General features: G+C 42.5%; 1 protein-coding gene across 3 annotated transcripts in view; it reads left to right on the forward strand.

The window, feature by feature from the left end:
* The first annotated feature begins 2,353 nt into the window (after positions 1 to 2,353).
* LOC310962768 (E3 ubiquitin-protein ligase DTX4-like) overlaps positions 2,354 to 20,102 on the forward strand; it is a 47,636-nt gene continuing 29,887 nt past the window's right edge. The window contains exons 1-2 of one of the 3 annotated variants that reach the window (XM_083935334.1): positions 2,354 to 2,485; positions 3,541 to 3,767. In XM_083935334.1, the coding sequence (XP_083791460.1) occupies positions 2,406 to 2,485; positions 3,541 to 3,767 (307 nt within the window). In that variant the 5' untranslated portion in view covers positions 2,354 to 2,405. Of the gene's footprint in view, positions 2,486 to 2,874; positions 3,372 to 3,540; positions 3,768 to 20,102 lie in introns of those variants that run through there. The other 2 variants (XM_083935336.1, XM_083935335.1) reach the window with 2 other exon arrangements.

The raw sequence follows: 20,102 nt of genomic DNA on the forward strand, positions 1-20,102 counted from the left end.
TATAGACCTGACAGTAGATACGGTGATAAAGTTACATGCACTACTGTAATCTATTAGCATTTATTGACGACATAACATTCGATACGCATTTCACTTTCATGATTTCGACTTTAACTGTAACCTGTCCAAAAAATAATGAGATTTGCCATTTATCCACCAGGTGGCAGCATGTCACCACTTAAACAATAAGAAGTTCCTACAGCAAACTCCTCTTGACGTCAGGCTACTCTGTCAAAGAACAAGAAGCGTATTACAGCCGTAGACCGTATAATGATTACAACATAAGTAGGCTCCATAAGAGCATGACTTGGATCAATCACCTTCACAGGCGGACAGTGATGCTCGGTATCAAATGTACAAACATCAAACAAAACTATCTCAAATAAAGCAACCGCAATCTAAAAGAAGTATATTTTAAGTTAATTGAATTCAGTAATCGTAAGTAAAGATCAAATATGTTTCCCTAATTCTACTTAATGTAGTAAGTATACTAAAAGCAATGTACTACTGGTGTACTTATAAGTACGCTGTACTATTTGAATAGTGCTTGGTACTAAATTGGCCCAATTTTTTGTATACTTATACTTAAAGAGTATAAGCTTTGGTTACCCAACTAGTTTGTGTCTGTTTAGGCTGTGTACATTTGTATATCCGTTGTATATTGTCTTTGAGTCGGCTTGTGTATTTTTATTTGTACCTTTATTCCAGCTGAGGCCTCTCGGACCAAGTCAATATTGTAAATAAGAAACTGTTCTTAATGTTTTATCTGGAAAAATAAAGGTTAAATAAAATAAAAATTACGTCGAAGTTTTCTTTTTTTACTGCATCTACTACAAGTGAACTTAAGGCTCACTTTTGAGTGTATGACAGTATACTTTAGAGTACACTACAAGTTAACGTATCTGTTTTTTTCTGAGTAGTCTTTATTGATGAAAGATACAAGTATAAACCAAGTTTTAAATATAAGCCAAACATACTTAAAGGTTGATTATGTAGAATCTTTATTAAAAGCTATGTTTAAAAAAAAATAAAAAAATACACTCACAGGGTGTTTTGAGGGGTACAGAGTGAAAGTATTGCTTTTCCATAAAAACATATATATATTTAGTCTTAGTCTTAGTGATAAATATTTTATAGTAATTATTATTTTTGAAAAATGTTTGTTGGGTTTGACGATGACTTTCTGTCCCGTTGTGTTTCCATGGTAGCAGCCAATAGCGTTGGGCGTTGCTGGTTGCCAGGGTTGTCTGTTGTTGGGTGCAGCTACTGTAGGCTGGCACTGGGTGAAATGGAGTTTGCCAATCCTGCAGCTGCTTCGGAGCCTCAGTGAAGGGGGTGTTATTTGTCCCAGCAGCTGAGTGAGCGGAGACGGGCAAAAGCCAGAGTCAATATAGGCCGAGCATTCACTCCATTAACTGAGAGAATTCAAACGCACGCCCAAATGGCTATGTTTCTCCTTGCGCGCTTACATCACTTTCATCCTTACTGAGCTGTAACGGCTAATGCTAACGGCTAACGGTAACTGTCAGTCAAACTCCTCTAATACTTGATATTAGGGTGTGATTTTTCCGTCTGAATTTAAAAAAAAGAAAAGCTAATGGATTACAGAGCACTCAAAGAAAGAAAGAAAGAAAGAAAGAAAGAAAGAAAGAAAGAAAGAGAAAGGTGTCCAATGAATGGATTAGTCCAAATTAGTGGTTCCCCTGTTTGATTCATCACTGACATGGAGCAGGCTGATCACTGACACACTCAGCAACAAACCTGACAACCTGTCTGCTGGAGTTATTTTTTGTTGTTGCGACTACGATCTCGAGACACTAGATGGAGGAGTTCTGCTCATTCTCCATATTAACCTTTAAACTTGTATTAAGGATACAGTACATAATAAATAATAGTAATTAAAAGTAAACTGAAAGTATACTTTTTAGTTTACACTATTTTTAGTTTACACTTAGTACACTAATAGTGTTTAAGTTCACTAATAGCACACTGGAATAAACCGTCTTTTTGGTGAGGGCAGGCAAAGGCTGTCGGGGGTGAGGGGTCTCGGAATGTTTTGGGAGTCCGTCTTTTTATTGGTTGTCGGCCTGCCATCACCACGGGGGTTGCGGGGCGTGGGGAGGGACAGGAGCCGGCTGCCGTCCCCTCACTCTCCTCTGAAACCTCCTATACCGAGTTTTCCCACAGGAAGGGAAAGATGGACGCCAAAGGATAGCGCCAGAATAAACATGGCACCGTTCATTTCAACGCGTCATGGACGTACCGTGCTCCCACCTTAACCCGTTAGAGGATAGCTCCTCTCTGTTTGGCATTTTAATAGAAAGAGAGAAAAAAGGGGGGTATTTGGCTCCGTGCGAGGAGAAGGAAAGCCATGGTGGAGCCGAGAGAAGGAACGAGTATTTTCCATGCGTGAAGAGGTCTGTGGCGATCCCGGGTCTGGTTGCAAGCGTCTCGGACTAGGCGAGCCCGAAGTTCATATCAGCAGGTAAATGTTTGATTCGGGCGCCCTTTCTGTGGTGCAAACCGCTGTGCACGACTGAACGGGTAAACTCACCTAACCAAGTGTTCCGATACACCATACACAATACTCTGTAAACGCACAGGCGCACTTTAGTGGAGTGCAACTTTGACTAACAACACACTTTGAGTGAGTTCAGTCGCCACCAGGTCCTAATGATAAACAGCGAACAGTGTGTTCGTTACATTTGCTCGTAGTAAACATCTCCCGTGCTGCGTTCAGTGACCCAGAGCGGTTGAACCTGTTCCGATGGCTTGACTGACGGCGCGGTGACTACTGAGGTTGCGCCGTCGGAAGCCTTTACTTTCTCAACATTTCGGTACGCTACGCCCCGAACTACGAGAGGAAAGCAAAGACTGGCTGCTGCTGCCTACACCCCGCAGAGACTCGCTTCTGTCTGCGCGTATGTGTGGCGTTCAAGCTCCCGCTCTACAACAGACAAGCGTATTTTTTTTTAAGAAACGTAATTCCCCCACACCGAGGAGATTTCTTCCACTGAGGCAAGAAGCCCCCGAAACGTGAGAGGCCATCACTGGAAACAAACGAGTCGTCGGAGGGGCTGTCGGTGTGTCTGGAGCCAGGACTAGCAAATATAAACGACGATATTTAGGCCGCTTTACTCTGTGTCTGGTATCACATCATATTACGGCGTTATAACAAAGAGAGTCGAGCGAGGACAGCGCCTTTCGTCCCCGCTCGGTCATGCGAGGAGCTCGGGTCTACGTAGAAGAATGTGTCGGCTTCTCCCGGCGCTAGCTCAGCCGCGGCCCCATGTAAGTGACTAAAGCTGGCTCTGTTTTAGCTCTGGGGGACGTTACTGGCGTCCTGGTTCGATTCGACACAATTCGAAAGGGTGAGATTAGAATTGATATCGCCATAAAAAAGACAGTGTGTTCATATTGCTGTGTGGTTGGCCTTTGCTCGAGCACACGGGTTTGATTTAGGGGCTCTGCGATACTTCTGGCAAACAAACCAGTGTTTTTTTTTTCCTCCTGCCATTTCACAATTCATGTCCTCCCCAGGGCCAACAGTAACAACATGCTCCTGGCCTCTGTCGTGGTGGTGTGGGAATGGCTGAACGAACACGGACGGTGGCGGCCCTACAGCCCCGCCGTCTCCCACCAGATAGAGGCGGCCATCCGGAGCAGCGACCCCCGCGGAGGGAGCGTGGTCCTCGGCCAGGTGGACAGCCGGCTCTCGCCGTACATAATAGATCTCCAGTCAATGCACCAGTTCCGACAGGACACAGGTAAGACAGGGAAGGTGCTCGGAGCGATGGAGGGAGACGATGCACTGTGCAAGGGTGGTCTGTTTGGGCTTATTATTGAGGGGTCAGGATTCCTTTATTGTTTCATCTCTGTTATAGATGCAGTATAGTATAGTCCTTTGGTTTTTGCTCCTCGACATTGCAGCAATAATAGCAATACAACTAACAATATAGAAAGGCATTCTATTCAAAGAACAATACCATGGAATAGAGTATTTCATGTAAATACTATGCATAACGTGCAAACAAAGTGCCCAAGGTGCTGTGTGTGTCAATGTGCAAACCTTCCTTTGTGTGTGTGTGTGTGTGTGTGTGTGTGTGTGTGTGTGTGTGTGTGTGTGTGTTTTTATGCCCACCTTTATGTGTATGTGTGTGTGTGTGTTGTTATGCCCACCTCTATGTGTGTGTGTGCATGAGTCAATGACATACATGCAACAGGTTGTTAGCGTCCATTGTTCATGAGCCTGGTTGATGAACAAAGCTGCCCCAGAGCCTGCTGGGCCCTGAGGTTGCGATACTGCTGGCCAGACGGGAGCAGCAGAAACAGCCCGGAGCAGGGGTGACTGGGGTCTCTGATGCTCCTGCAGGTTTTAATGACACAGCGTTGGTTGTAAATATCCTGGATAGAGAGAAGTTCACAAGCACTGATGCTCTTTGCGGGCCTCCCGACCCTCTGTGAGGTAGTCAGGATGCTCTTGCTTGTGCCTCTGTAGGCTCAAAGGATTCTTGGGCCCCAAGTCAAACTTTTTCAGCACTGCCTCAAAAATGTAACCTAGATATTGATACCAGTGTATCGATAAGTCAAACGGCCTCTGATCGGAAATGACATCTATGATTACAAACCCAGTTGCATGCAGGTCCAGGTTGATAAGATAATTTATGATTTTTTTTACCAATATTCCCTAACACTATTAATAGCCCAGTCTGCAACATTTGTTTGTTCATATTCACTGAAGCCGACACACTGCTCCGATAAAACAACATAAATCATCCTTTACGTGCACCTAGAGCTTATTGTTTGTTTTGCAAAAATCTACCGCGGCCGTATCATCTTCAGCTCAGTTCACAGTTTGTGCACACGCCACAGACCGCCCCCCCCCCCCGCTCTTGCATGTTACAATATCACAGGCACAACGCCTCAAGCTAGGCATAAGCAAAATGACGTTAGCAGTTGCTATCTATGAGTAAGTTAGCCAGCCTACCTCCATGTACCATGTTCCCCATGCTGTTCATCCATGTGAGAAGACAGAGGCACGTTCACAGGAATCGGGTGCACGCGCACTGACGAGCACTTGATGGGAGAGAGCGGAGGAGCTCGGTGGTAGAGGGGGAGGGATCTGCAGGACCTGCTGACTGTAGCTTTAAGGATTTGTTGAGTTTAATGTTGTACTCCAGAAGAATTGAGATGTGTTGTTTCTAGTGGCCTCTTTGGCTGTAAGATGTAATTGTAGACGAGCCTCCATCTTGTCACGTTCACGGTAACTATGTGTGTTGACTATTTATTATTATTATTTTTATTTTTTTGCTCTTTTGTAAACTTTATTGAAACAAATTCACCTCTCTACCTCCAGTCAGTTCCATATACTGTAGTCTACCCTCTTACATCCATACACACACACACATGTTTCTATTACACTTCTGTCCTTACAAGCCTGACTCAGAAGTTGAGATTCCCGATTTCTGATTACAAGTGAAGGCAGCATATCCGTTAGTGACGATCTGGGCCTCAGGCCAACCGCTGTCCGCAGAGTCACCAACATGGCGGATTATTTAGGTCTTGAGAGGGAATTTCTCCACAGACACTCAGATTGGAATACTCAGCAAAAAAGGCAACAAGTGCTTTCTTTAGTGGGTCACATGATCAATCACCGTTGGTTTAACTCACTCTGTGATAGATATTTACTTAAAAGACAATTAAATAGATGGAAATCTTACGTAGTACATCTTTAAGTAAATTTCTGATGCAGTGAAAACCATGCAGTCATCTATTACCAGATCCACTCTGAATCTATTGATCTGCTCTATAAACTCTCGTACATTGTCAGCTCATTTTCAAAGTTAACAGGATTGAGGAACTTCTGCCAGTTAGAAACACAGAGAAAGTGCTAAGTGTGTGCGGTGGCTGCGCCGGATGGAAATTCAACATTATGATGGTGCGGAGCAGCTGCAAAAATGACCATTGCACCACAGAGTTAGCTGCATTCTTTAGCTCTTATCCACTAGCACACAGACGCACAGCAGCTGCACTCCTGACAGGAAGAGACAGAGAGAGACCTTGATTCTGTGGGAGTGGAATATTTAATTCAAGGTTCACTTTAGTTGTCTTCCCTCTGTTGCCCCCCCCCCCCCCCTCTCTCTCTCTCTCTCTCTTACAAGTGTTAAGTTTCGTCAATGGGCCAAAGTCCCAAGGGCCTTGCCGTTTTTGGCTCCGACATGGGACAGAGAAAGATACAAGAGTGTGTGTTTTTGTTTAGTGGGGGGTTGTAGAAGGAGTAGGAGTGGTTGTTCTATAAGGAGTGAGATAATGGGGGAGTCTGTATTCTCTCTCCCTCTCTCTTTCTTTCACTCCATCTTTGTTGGTTTTTGACGAACAGATGTGAGTTAGTCCATTGTGGCTGTGAGACACACACACACACACAGAAGGTGAAAGTCTGGGGGTTTGAGAAGCTGAACAGACCTCCGAGGCAGAGGGGGGGGGGGGGGTGTTAGGTTTGGGGGTCCCTGCTGATACTCGTCCAGTGGAAGATGAAGGGATGGAAGGAAGATGGAAAAGGAGAAAAAGCAGTCAGCGTTGGCTCTGATAGCCTTTCCCCTCATTATACAGTTCTCGGTTGGCAAAGAAAGGGATTTGCTGATTATATTCTTCTTAGCTGCTTTGAATATGCAAGGTGTAATGTACAAAACATCCACATAGCAGTGTTCTCATTGTGCTCATTAATGGATATGTGATGTGGCAGACAGGAAAAAGGGGAGAGAGACGTATCACACGCAACATTGTCATTAATTATGGTTAAAGCTGGGCTCAGCCCTAACAGTTACCATTGGCAACCATTTTGAGCAATGTCAGACAAATTTTTGGCCTTTGGTTTCAGTGGCAACCGCTTTTTAACATGTAAGTAAATAGGGACAGCAAAAGAATCACCACAAAATAAATACATTTTAAATAATTGTTAATAATTTAAATTGAAATATTGCTGTCACAGTTAGAACCAGACACCACTGCACGTGCATTGGTGCGTTTAGTTGTGTGTGCAAAAGCATCTGTTTTAAAGCAAAAAAGGGTGTTTGACTGAGAAAACAACTGATCCTCTTCCATTGTCATCCCTTTTTAGGGGGTTGAGGGTGGGAGACAGCAGGTCAACAGTAGATGTCACATAGAAGCGGTGTACATCATCTGAAAGATGGAACCTGAGGATTAATTTGAGATGCCGCTCAGCATCGTGTGTTAATGTGTTCTAGTCAGAAATCAAGAGAAAAATCCATGCTGTGATTGAGATTTTGGCAAGAATTGCATTTTTTGGGGATTGGATGGCGAGCACTTGTGTTGTGTAAACCCCCAGAAACCCCTTATTATCAATAGGTCTCCAGGTCTGTAGTTTGTGGTTGTAAAGGTTCATGAGGCTGTTATTACTCTAGAGAACAGATACTTTATACAGGGAGCTCAAGTTTTAAAAAATGCTTTCACTGCATTGAAATGGCTGCTTTGAGGACCATTGGATTCCTTAGATCTTCAAGTTTAATGTGATACCATCTTATCTTCACTCTATCTCTAAACCTGAGCTTCTGCCCTTTCAAATGAAGCAAAATATTGAAAAACCTATTTTTGGTATTAACACTGGTATTGTTAGCCCTGCAAGATCAGGATAGTCTCGCAAGCTTTATTGTATTTTACTCTCAGATCAGTCTGGTAATGCGGCGGAGAATATTTGGCGAAGTTTGACCAGCGACTGAACCTATCAGTGGGTGTGACGCAACGAGAAGCGACTGTTCAGTGTATATGAGCGCAGCTATGGAGCAAGCCGCTCACTAACCCTTTCTTCTCTGGATCCTTCTGTTGAATATGGATCGGGCTCCTGAAATTGGGCCTTTGATCCGTAAATTCACGTTACACAAACGGAAAATATTCTTTTACTTTCTGAGCTTTGCCTCAACGCTGTTAGTACGTCATACGCTTCGTTGATCTTCGTTGATTTGGCCCGTATTTTGGTGATGGACGGATGGTTTATCCAATCAGGATAAACAACAAATCAGGGATATGCTGTGCAAATGAGAATCAATCCATCTGGCCTTCTGAGTCAGGTTAATGTATTGTATAGATGTGATGATGAAATATTGGACAACCAGCTCAAGTCTGACTTTATTTGTGCACATGTACTCTGTTGGACAACAGGTCTCTCAGATGAAATGTAGCGGTGTCACACATGTTTCTCTCACCCTGCACCCTTCATCATGAAACTGTGTTTCTTGATTATGGGATGTTTACAGAGCAGACAATACCGTTAATGAGGTGCATGTGAACACATTGCCTGTGGGGATGCTTGCTGATTTATCATTCCCTGCAGAATTCTGTTTTTATAACTCTAAAGAGACTTTACAATGTCGATTTGTATCAATTTGTCAACTATAAGCTGCACGAGTGTTTTCCAAAGTTTGTAGAGAAACTGTCTTTTTGAAGTTCTGCATCATTTCACACATAAAAGGAACTATCTGATTTGACATAAATGATTGAAATTGCAAATCCAATACTTCCTGGAGAGAGCTTTGGATGTATTTCTTCTCTTTGACTCTGACTGTTACGTTCAGGGTCTCTTCTTTGGTCTTGAAGCGTCTGCTTTATGTCGCCACCTAATCTATCTCTCACTATCTCTTTCTCTTTTCTCCTCCATCACCCTGTTTCCCTGCTTTTCTCTCACACACTCTATGAAGCTGAAAATTGACTCTGAACCCAAAACTCAGGGGATTTGACTCTTTCAAGGTGAGACAAAGTAGAGACAAAGACAGAGAGAGAGCTTCAGGGAGTAGGGAGCACGGCAAAGACAGAGGAGAGAGGGGTGGAAAAAAAATGGAGAGGGCAACAGAAAGTTAAACAGCAGGGAAGGGAGGTAGAATAAGAAAAGATGTTCAGAGAATGAGACAGCTAAAAAAAAATCAAAATGTAGAGAGAAGCTGAGGTCAAGAGGAAAGAGAAAGATAAAAGTGACTGTGAAGAAAGACCTGACAGAGAACTTGAAAGGGGAGTATGAAAGAATAAAGGCTTGTATGATGTATATAATACAATATAATATAATATGTCAATGATGGATCATTTTTCTCAAAATACTGTACATTAAGATGTGATTTTAATCTTAATAAAAACCCTTTTTTGCATTGTTCTGAGGAAGCAGTAACCCAGCTGTCAAGGCAGGTCCTTGGAAAGTTTCAAAAACGTGTTATTACCTTTCAACACCATTAATTAACATCATTAAGTCCCACAATATCAGGATTGAAAGGAGTAACTTCAGGTTAGCGGACTGGATTCTGCCCGTTCAGTCTGTTTTCTACATGGATGTATAAATCACATGACACTAGTGGGAAGGAAACCCAGAGAAAGTGGTGGGGGAGCTGTTGTTGTGAAACTCTGCGTGTCGGGTTACTGTTGCTGTGTCCTCTGGGGGGACATCACTCACTGTCCGCTCTGCAGTGGACATATATGAAAGCAGTGGACATATATGAAAGCATGTGATGACATCAATCAATATTTATCACACTGTTGCTTTCTGTATCTTGCACCCCACTGTGGTCATGGGCAACGACAGACTGACTCAGAATTTCTTAGTCTGCGTTCCTTTAAAATCTCCAAACTATAGGCTGCAGATAATCGAAGGGCGTAGCTACCGTGACGTCACCCATAGATGAGATTGATTCTTTGATTGGACCATATTTGGAGGGCGAAGCTGGGGAGGAGCACGCTGTTTATATCTCTGTTTACATGGCACGAAGCTAAATGCTAAAGAAGAAAACTGACAGCGTTTCAACCGGTCGACACAAGTCATCTGGTGGACTATTATTGGTGGGTGACCTGAGAGCTCATGTCGCTGCACCATATGCTGCAGTGATACTGGTAAAAATTGCCAGTTTCCCTTGAGTTAGGGAATAAGCTAGCACTAGCCAACGTTAGCTTAATTAGCAGGGTACAACCGAACACAGGTGACTGCAATGTTACAATTAACTTAAATTAAGTGAAAGGGTCAAAGTCCTGATACTTCACTACAGACAACAAACAAAAACAAATTTGTGGCTGTTTTAATGAACACAGTATTGTCTTTATGTATCGCTAAACCTCTACCCTGTCACTAGCATGGCAACCTGTCAATCACAAGCTAGCCACTAAATTAACTAAGTGCACATCATGCTGTAGTGAAGTAGACTTGAAACTAGTGAGTGAGACATAAACTCAGTCAGAAAATGTTTACTGAGTAAAAAAAAAAATTTAAATTAAGTTTAAATAAAAATAAATCAAGTGAGAAGTAGGCTCATTTTCAGACTTATTTTTGCATCGTCCGCTGCTGGAAACAAGAAAGAATACAGGTTTAAGGCACTTCTGCATTGGCTTCACTTGTCAGAGCTGGCAGCTAAGGGGGCACTCCCACTGTCCATCTGTACAGTGCCCAAACAAGTTCCACGGGTAAAGCCTAGTTTGTTTGAACAGTGAAAAAAATTAAAAAAATAAATAAAAAAGACAGACCATGCCCAGACATTTAAAAGAATGGCGGCGAAAGGTTCAAGTTGGTGTGATGCAGAGGTGGAGTGTTTACTGCAGATTTGGTTTGGATGAAAATATTCAAAAACAGTCGAAAAGACGCACAAAAACTCAGAGGTCTATGGAAAGATTTGTAAACAAAGCGACGCATCGCGATGACTTCATCAATGCGTGTGACCTGTTACGGCGGGATGACGTATACACGCAAGAAGCATTCGGCGAGGCCCAGGCAGTGTGAGTACAAATGAGCCTGGCCCACGGGGCGAGGGGGGGGCAAGAACCCTAAAGTCCGGGGCACGTTACGGACGGACAGTGTGAGTCCGCCCTAAGTCCATCATTATTATACAGCCAATGCTCCAAACTAAAATTACCATAACTAACTAACTAACACTTAGGTCGCTTTCACACCTGAGGTGTGTGGTCCACTTCAACCGAGTCCTGGTCTGTTTCTGCGGATGGTCCGGTGGATTTCGGGTGGTGTGAAAGCTCAATCGAACTCAGCAAATCAGACCAAATATAGGAAGTGTTCCAACAACCGTGCACCAATAACGATAACTTAATATGACTATACCTCGCTTGTCGCCTCCAACACATCATAGTCTCTCGCTCTCATCGGGGCACGTCTTCTTCTTCCGTCTCACGCGTCTCATTTGAAGAATGAACAGCTAGACAATGCGCTCTCCCATCTGCTGCTTAAAACGGCTGCATATATGTCTGATAGGAACACCAAAGCAAAACCAGAAACCCTGAGACCACATAAATATGGTGATGCTCCATTATTTCACCTTTCTAGCTAACAACCATGTCGCTAGGTTACCGTGGCGCAAAATGTTTGGTTCGTTTGACATGATTGATCCTCTTGAAAAAAACTGCAACGTGAAAGAAAACCAAACTAAATGAAAAATGCAACAATGTTGGAACTTCCCCCTGAATCGCACCAAGTCAACAGAACTATAGGTGTGAAAGCAACCTTACACTAAAGCTCACACTTAGACCACGCCTGTCACATTTTTCAGTCCGTTAAACACTGAGCAGACGTAAGCACCGCACACACACACACACACACACACACACACACACACACACACACACACAGGATTGCCAGTGGCTGATGACTCTCATGTGATGGGATTTAGAGGGGCTCACATGGAGGCAAAGAGAGGACATGCAACAAAAGGAACTGGAAATGAAACGACAGGAGTAATGCCAGAGAATGTGTGTATTTTACATAGACCGGCCGAACTGCTGTACGTGGACCACTCAAGCTGCTGTCATGCATGGTCACCCTTAAAGGCCCATCATGAGCCATGAAGCACCCTGAATAGTTGTGGTGTTGTTTTTTTCCATGTCCGGGAAGATGATGTATTTACTTTAACCCCATTCATGGAGATGTTTTCCATTCATGAGTTAAAAACATGTAAATACTGTATTTATGAAGTGTAGAGAGACAAAGGGAGAAAAGTAGAAGAGGGGACAGTGATGCAAGGGATATCAGACAGAAGAGAAATCAAGGTAAATCAGAAGAGGGAAACAAGGAACAGAGGGGGTGGGGAAGTTATGATAAAAGGAAACTAGATAAGAGGAAGGGAAGTGAGTGTCTGAAAGCAAAATAAGTTCTGGGCGATTTTGTCTTGGTGGATCCAGGTCAGCTTGACCTTCCAGATAATTGGTTTCAGTCTCTATGTTCTTCTCTTATCTCACTCTTCTACTTCTTCTCCCAAAGTCGGCTCCTCCTCAATCCCATCCTCTCCTTACCTCTGAGAGAACCACCCCACTGCTTTTAATTCAGCTTCCTCTGTACTTTGATTTTCTTTTCTCCGTTTCAGCCGTTCTCATGTCCTTTTTTCGAGGGTGCGACTTTCATTTCAGAAACTTAACCTTGATAGACAATGGACACAACAAACCGTCTTTTTCATCCTTGACATCAATACCCGATCCAGCCGATATCAGCATTGGATCGGTGCATATCTATGACTCACATGTGAGTTTTGTGCTGCTTGAGGGTACTGTCTGAGCACGATGAGTGTAGAAGTGGGGCTACAGGTTACAATCTCATCTGATTTGCCTTGGGCTTTGTTCATGTTCAGACAGAAATCATTTAGGCTCCAACTGTCACACTGTCACATGACAGACATGGCAAGGAAAATCTTGTTTTTCTTCTGATGGGTGGATACAAAGTCACAGAGGCATGAGGTCACATAGTTTGGGTGTGTATTTGTGGCTGATTTAGGAGAGTTGAATGTGCAGGGATGTCTGCTAAGTGCCTCTCCCTTCACATTTTTGGGTTGTTTTTTTTCCTCCGTACTAGGACTTAAAGTAATTTGTAATTTTGCAGCTCTAGTTCCAAAAATGGCCAGCTATTAATTAGGATTATTATAATTACATATTCAAATTGCGTGTTATGTCTGGCCATCTAAAATCCAACTATATTCAGTATGCTATCATATATTAGAAACAAAATCTGAAACTGGGGGCGGCTGGTGGTTAAAGTGGTCGCAGTCGCTCCATGTAAGGAGGCTGAAGGTCCTCGAGGCAGCGGCCGGGGTTCGACTCCGACCCGCGGTCCTTTGCTGTTAGTCCCCCTTTTTCTTTCTCTCACCCCATTTCCTGTCTGTCCTATCTAATAAAGGCTTGAAAAACAAAAAAACTGCCCCAAAAAATCGAAAACTGTTGAAGCTGGAACCAGCAAGGGTTTGACATCTCTGCTTAAAAACGTACAATTAATTACATCAAAATAGTTGCTTATTGATTTGAGTCCGACACTACTTTGTCCTCGTTATTATGTAAAAGTAAGTGATTCCTGAACCTTGGACTGCCAGTGAATCCAGTCTGTGCTGAACTTGATGGACAAAACTGAGCAACATACTGTTCATACTAAGCACAGGACCACTTTGTTTAGCTGAAAGTTTCTCACTTTCTCCATCCTCATTTATATTTTTTAATGCTACAAATTATATCCAGCCACTAAGTTAGAATAGAAGTACAGAGAGTCGTTGCCATGGAGATGATGCACAGAACGTTACAGACCTGCACATTGCATGTTTCAACTCGTCTCCAATTAAAGGGGATTTATTGTTTTATTTATGAAGACACTTTTCATTTATTTTTACAATAATATGTTTTGGTTTACGGAAATAACAAATGAATTTAAATATTTTACCACATTAACCAGACATGCATTGCATTTCAAATATTTTGAAGTAAAATTAGAGTGTGACTTGTCATTTTAATTTTCATCTAAAAGACTATGACTACATTTCATCACTCATAACTGCTTGTTTGTCTGAAAGTGCAGTGACGACCATGGTGAAAATGAGGTTATAGGTTAGGTTGGGTAAAGTTAGGGGGGAGGTGTGCTATCTGACAACAGTGGTTCTCAAGGGGAGCAAACAGACACAAACTTTGTGAACATACCAAGTTTTAAGTAGTATGCTAAACATTTTCCCATCACTGTGCACAAAAGTACACAGAGCCAAGAGCCCTTCCCAGCACGGCACGCTTTGCAGGTTCACATTTTTTTCTCAAGAGCGCGCCTCACACTGTAACTGTGTATGTTTTGCAGTTGCAACTGTCCGAAACACACACAATTTGCAAGTCTGTTCTCAACTGGAAGTGATTCTCGATTCCCAACCCTTGTGTCGACTCAACGTCTTGAATAAGCTTAACGGAGAGGAAAAGGAAATGCTGGCTCATGTCAAATGCTGAGGTTTCTCACAGTGTTGCTGTCGAGGGTGTCATGAAAAGTGAGAGGACAAACATCTTCCTGCGTGGAGCATGAACTGACCCTTGCATGTGTTTGCCTGCTGGTCAGTCTGCAGTCATTTCTGTGTTTGTGTGTGTGTGTTTTCGGTGTGTGTTTTCGGTGTGCGTGTGCGTGCAGGGAGGGGTCAGTGGTAGAGAGAACAATAAAGACCAGATGGCCAGTTTCTTTCTCCACCTGCCTCTTTGTCCTCTCTCTCTCTCCCCTTCTCATACATTTCCCTCACTTTAATTCCTCTCACTGGTGCAAATAAATATTCACATATATTCCTCATGTTTACTTTTGCTTTCAGCTTTTCTCCATACACATAAAAACAATTTGTTCACCCCCAAGATGTGAACAGTTCATTAAGCTCATTTGTGTAGGTTTTTGCTTTTGTTTAATTACTTTTTTTCTTTTCAGCAGATTAAGATAGACCATGGGTTCATTATTTAAAACAGTGTACTCACGTACACAGACTGAGCGGTGCATAAATCCAGCGTGGTCACACCCAGACATGCTGCACTTGATTCCAACTGTGACTGACATTTGAAAGCAGCAGCAGCCCTTGTGATCCAGCTCCGACAGACGAAAACATTTAGAAGGGGAGTGTTACTGCGAGAGAGCAGCAGGATTAGGGCTTTTGCTGTGTACAACACATGGACAAACATGTGCACTTTATTTGTGTGAAGCAAATAGTCGCTCAGCTGTAACTGTCAGAGCCAATAACACCTGCTTTCATCGGCTAAGTCTTGGTTCATTTGTAGACATGGGGCACACCCAAGCATACCTACATTCACACAACTACATGATTACACAAACACACACACACACCCAGTCTTGTGTGCTCACTAGCTTAAAGGAACAGTTCACCCCAAATCAAAATGACATATTTACCTCTTATCAATCTAAAGTGTTTTGGTGCGAGTTACCCAGTATTGGAGATATGTAGGGCTGAAACAATTACCGTTAATTCCGGACTACAGAGCGCACCCGATTAAAAGCCGAATGCTCAAATTTTAGAAAGAAAATCAATTTTGTAATTATACAAGCCGCACCGGATTTTAAGCCGCAGGTTTAAACAGCCAAAAGAACTACCGGTAATTCACGTCCATTTCTTACACTTAAATAAATAAAGCACTGTGTTATTCTTCTTAAGCATTGTTCAGATATTTACACAGAAAGATATTACAGAAGATTTTTTTTAAACTTTTTTTAATTAATCTTCTTAGTAACATAAACAAATATATTACATACGGTACCTAAAACATGCTTCATAACTTAATAACATAACTTCTTATAACTACCGTAATAACATATACCACATAGCGCATCCTACCAGAAAAAGTCACTCATCGCCTTCATTTTCCTCCTGCGCACTAAAGCCATCAAAGTCCTCTAACTCAGTGTCCGAATTGAACAGCCTCAGGATCTCATCACTCGTTACAGTCTCCTCGTTTTCGATGTTGGATGAGTGCACCCCGTCTTCTTCATCGCGCAGCAGCCCAGCCTTTCGGAACCCGTTGGTGATGGTTGATGTTTTGACACGGCTCCACGCATTTAGGATCCACTGGTAGACTTGAGTTAAAGATGCTCTTCGCATGCGTCCTGTTTTGGTAAAAGATTTCTCACCGCTTGTCATCCAAGTCTCCCACTCTTCGCGCAGTGCCACTTTAAATGCCCGGTTCACGCTGATGTCCAGTGGCTTTAGATACTTAGTGGTACCCCCAGGAATCACAGCTGGAGTTGAGTTTGTGCACTTGATTGCAGCTTTCACTGAATCTGTTATATGCGCCCTCATGCTGTCCGTAACGAGCAATGATTTTTTTACTGCGAAAAAAGCCCCCCGGTCGCTTTGAGTAGCACTCTCTGAGCCAATCCTTCATTAGGCTCTCTGTCATCCAACCTTTCTCATTGACTTTCACCACGATTTCCTTTGGGAATTTTTCCTTTGGCATTGTCAGCCGCTTAAAAATCACCATCGGTGGAAGCTTAATTCCCGATGCTGCGCAGCTCAGTACACAGGTAAAATGTGTTCTCTTGTGGCCGCTTGTTTTCAGTGTGACGGAGGAGTCACCTTTTTTATTTACAGTCCGAGTGAGAGGCAGGTCAAACATCATAGGTACTTCATCCATATTTATGATTTCATCTGGCCCGATGGAATTCTCCGGGTTTTTTTTTTGAGTGAATGTGCAGAATGAAGTAAGTTTCTCCTTGTAGTCGGGAGGGAGCTGCTGACACAAAGTGAATGAATAAGCCGCACCGTAGTATAAACTGCAGTGTTTATAGTGTAGGAAAAAAGTAGCAGCTTGTAGTCCGGAATTTACGGTTCTCGAGTTACTCGATCACAAAAAATCCTCGAGGAAAAATCTTTAATTCCTATCTTGTCCACACGTCCCGTTTTTGCGCATGCACACCACTACATATGGGAAAGGCAGAGAATAAGTTTGGGATCATTTCACACTTAAAAAAGAAGCCAAAAAGATGCAATGTGTCCACTGTTGACTATAACTGTTACACCACAACAGATGATTCCGTGTCTGAGCCGAAAGCAGCGCCTTGTTAACGCCATTTCACTGATCGCCGCTGTTTCAGGTTGCCGTAGTGACAGCAGATGTTAAAAGCATGCGTACCTGTTTTTGAATGACTTCATGTTTCGTTTTTCATGACAATGTTAAACATAACGTTACCTACCTGATCAGTCTTTATAGTTTTGTTCCTTGCTTGTTACAGTAAACAGAAAGAGAGCGACTCACTCTTCCGGATAATATCTTCCTCTCATTCATTTTCTAAATAAATCTATTTGTCTTTGAAAGCTGCTTCAGTAAACACATGCTAACGTAGAATTGTATGCACCACTTTGAATTCTTTAAATAGTAACTTTTTCATGGTAAATTGGGAGTGTATTGCCTTCAACACACACACCACGTCTCTCTCTCTCTCACCTTCACGCACGTGTGCACACACAAACACACACACACGCCTGTTAGGTTACCACAAAAAATAGGCCTACCCCAGACTTAATACCGTAAATTCCGGACTACAGAGCGCACTCGATTAAAAGCCGCATGCTCAAATTTTAGAAAGAAAATCAATTTTGTAATTATACAAGCCGCACCGGATTTTAAGCCGCAGGTTTAAACAGCCAAAAAAATGAACTACCGGTTATTCACGTCCATTACTTACACTTAAATAAATAAAGCACTGTGTTATTCTTCTTAAGCATTGTTCAGATATTTACACAGAAATATATTACAGTGAAGATTTTTTTAAAACCTTTTTTTATTTAATCTTCTTAGTAACATAAACAAATATATAACATACGGTACCTAAAACATGCTTCATAACTTAATAACATAACTTCTTATAACTACCGTAGTAACATATACCACATACCGCATCCTACCAGAAAAAGTCACTCATCGCCTTCATTTTCCTCCTGCGCACTAAAGCCATCAAAGTCCTCTAACTCAGTGTCCGAATTGAACAGCCTCAGGATCTCATCACTCGTTACAGTCTCCTCGTTTTCTATGTCGGATGAGTGCACGCCGTCTTCTTCATCGCGCAGCAGCCCAGCCTTTCGGAACCCGTTGGTGATGGTTGATGTTTTGACATGGCTCCAAGCATTTAGGATCCACTGGCAGACTTGAGTTAACGATGCTACCAGACGCCACGAAAAAAAAATGAATAAGCCGCACCGTAGTATAAACCGCAGTGTTTAAAGTGTAGGAAAAAAGTAGCGGCTTGTAGTGCGGAATTTACGGTGTATTTTTTGCAAAATAACACAAAATTCTATTTATATGTATCTATATAAATATATATATATATTGTTTTGCAATTTTTTTTTATCCGATTACTTGATTAATCGATGGACTAATTGGTAGAATACTTGATTACAAAAAGATTTTATAGCTGCAGCCCTAGAGATATGTCTACCTCCCCTCTAATATAATGGATCTTGATAGCACTCAGCTTGTGGTACTCAAAAAAATACATTTGAAAAATTCCACAGCAATGTCTCGTTCCATAAATCAGGACCCTGTTACTTAAGATAATCCACAGACCTGTGAGAGCCTCTCATGCTTGAGGAGGCTCCCTTCTGTGTGGTGATACATATGGGTGTAGTTCCCTAGAAAGGAAATAGTTCCAACATGAAACTGCTCACATCCAGGTTTGTGGATTATCTTGTTGACATGTTCAGAAACAAGGGAAGGCTGTCCTCTTTGTGTCAAGACCCTGGCTTGATTAATCCAACACAGCACAGCTAAAGCTTTAACCACAACAAAATACACAGATGCTAATTGACATTCTGGATGCAATCCCTTTCCATAATGGCCCTTGCTTACAATATTCCTTTAATAATTGGCAGAATGGAGAGATTATGAAAGATTTTTCCTGTTGGAGTGGACACCTTGACTGAAGGAGATGTTGATTTTCAGCTGTTGTCTCCATCATAGACTGTATTAAAAATAGGCGTAGCCTCTCCGCCGAGGCCTGTTCTCTCAACTTGATCCAACTATATTCGCCTCCGGGAGCCGCCATTTTGTCAGACTTTGACTAATTTCCTTTTACCAAAACAGGGCATTGATGTGACGTTGGGGGGATGGAGATACGTATGTCTGGGTGACGTTTACAGAATTAGCCACATTAGATCCACCGCCCGGGAGCTAGGCTAACACAAGAAGCTGCTAGATAAACGGGAGTGGGAGTCCTGTGTCAGCCAGCATTTATGGTCTAGGATTTAAACTGATTCAACACAGTACCATGCTCATAGACCGTAAAACACCGACCCTCACGACCACAATCCTCCCAGATTGGCATCTAGTGTATTTGTCATGCATGTGTCATGGTGGTTCCTAAAGATAGATAGATAGATAGATAGATGGATAACTTTATTTATCCCCGAGGGGAAATTAGTTCATCGTAGCAGCGGTACAGAGCAATCAGAAGTACTAAAATAAGATAAAATATAAAATACAAAATATGAACAACAATAAAATAGAATAAAATAGAAGTACAGTATTGCAGATAAAACACTATATTAAAATGTGCAATGTGGATTTTAATGTGCAAGTGAGATAAGGTGCATGTCAGTGATAGGTCACTATGAGTAGTGAGAGTTTATTCCCTGAGCGTTGCTCAGCGTTGTTGTGCAGCGTTGTAAAGTCTGACGGCAGCAGGTAGGAATGATTTCCTGTGCCGTTCCTTAAGGCAGCAGGGTTGAATGAGTCTGCTGCTGAAGCTAAACCATCTGTTTGTACAGTCCTTTGAAGAGAAAAACCATCTTGTCACTTATGGAAACGACACCACACGAATGACCAAAGTCCAGGTCGAGATGACGGAGTTAGCATGCTAATGATGCTAATCCTGACAACTAGCGTCCGAGGAGAAGTGAGGGCCAGAGGCTAACCATCACCCTAGAGACCACACCCCTAATTATTCATAAACTTTAACCTCCAATAAAATAAAAACTAGCCTGGTACAAAATAATTAACAGCCCTCAGTGTTCTCATGGAGATATGACCTAAACATACAGACTAGAATGTTCTTTTGTACCAGGCGTCTTTTGTGCGTTGTCAAGAACTACACGATGCACATTCTCTTTTGGTATTTTCCACTGAACAAACATGCTGGCAGATGCACTAGCTACAGCAGTCCCTGTGTGAGCCTGGAAACTCTTGTGCATGCAACAATGCTCTTGTCATTTCAAAGTTATTAACAAACTCATCTTGATCTTATCATCTGACTCACATGGGAGATCGATATACCCATCGTGAAGCTGATGTCATTCACACTGCTTTCTTACAACTGGTGGATATGCATAGCTACCATGTTGTGC

The sequence above is a fragment of the Echiichthys vipera genome, assembly GCF_963691815.1.
Source record: "Echiichthys vipera genome assembly, chromosome: 2".
NCBI classification, from domain to species: Eukaryota; Metazoa; Chordata; class Actinopteri; order Perciformes; family Trachinidae; genus Echiichthys; species Echiichthys vipera.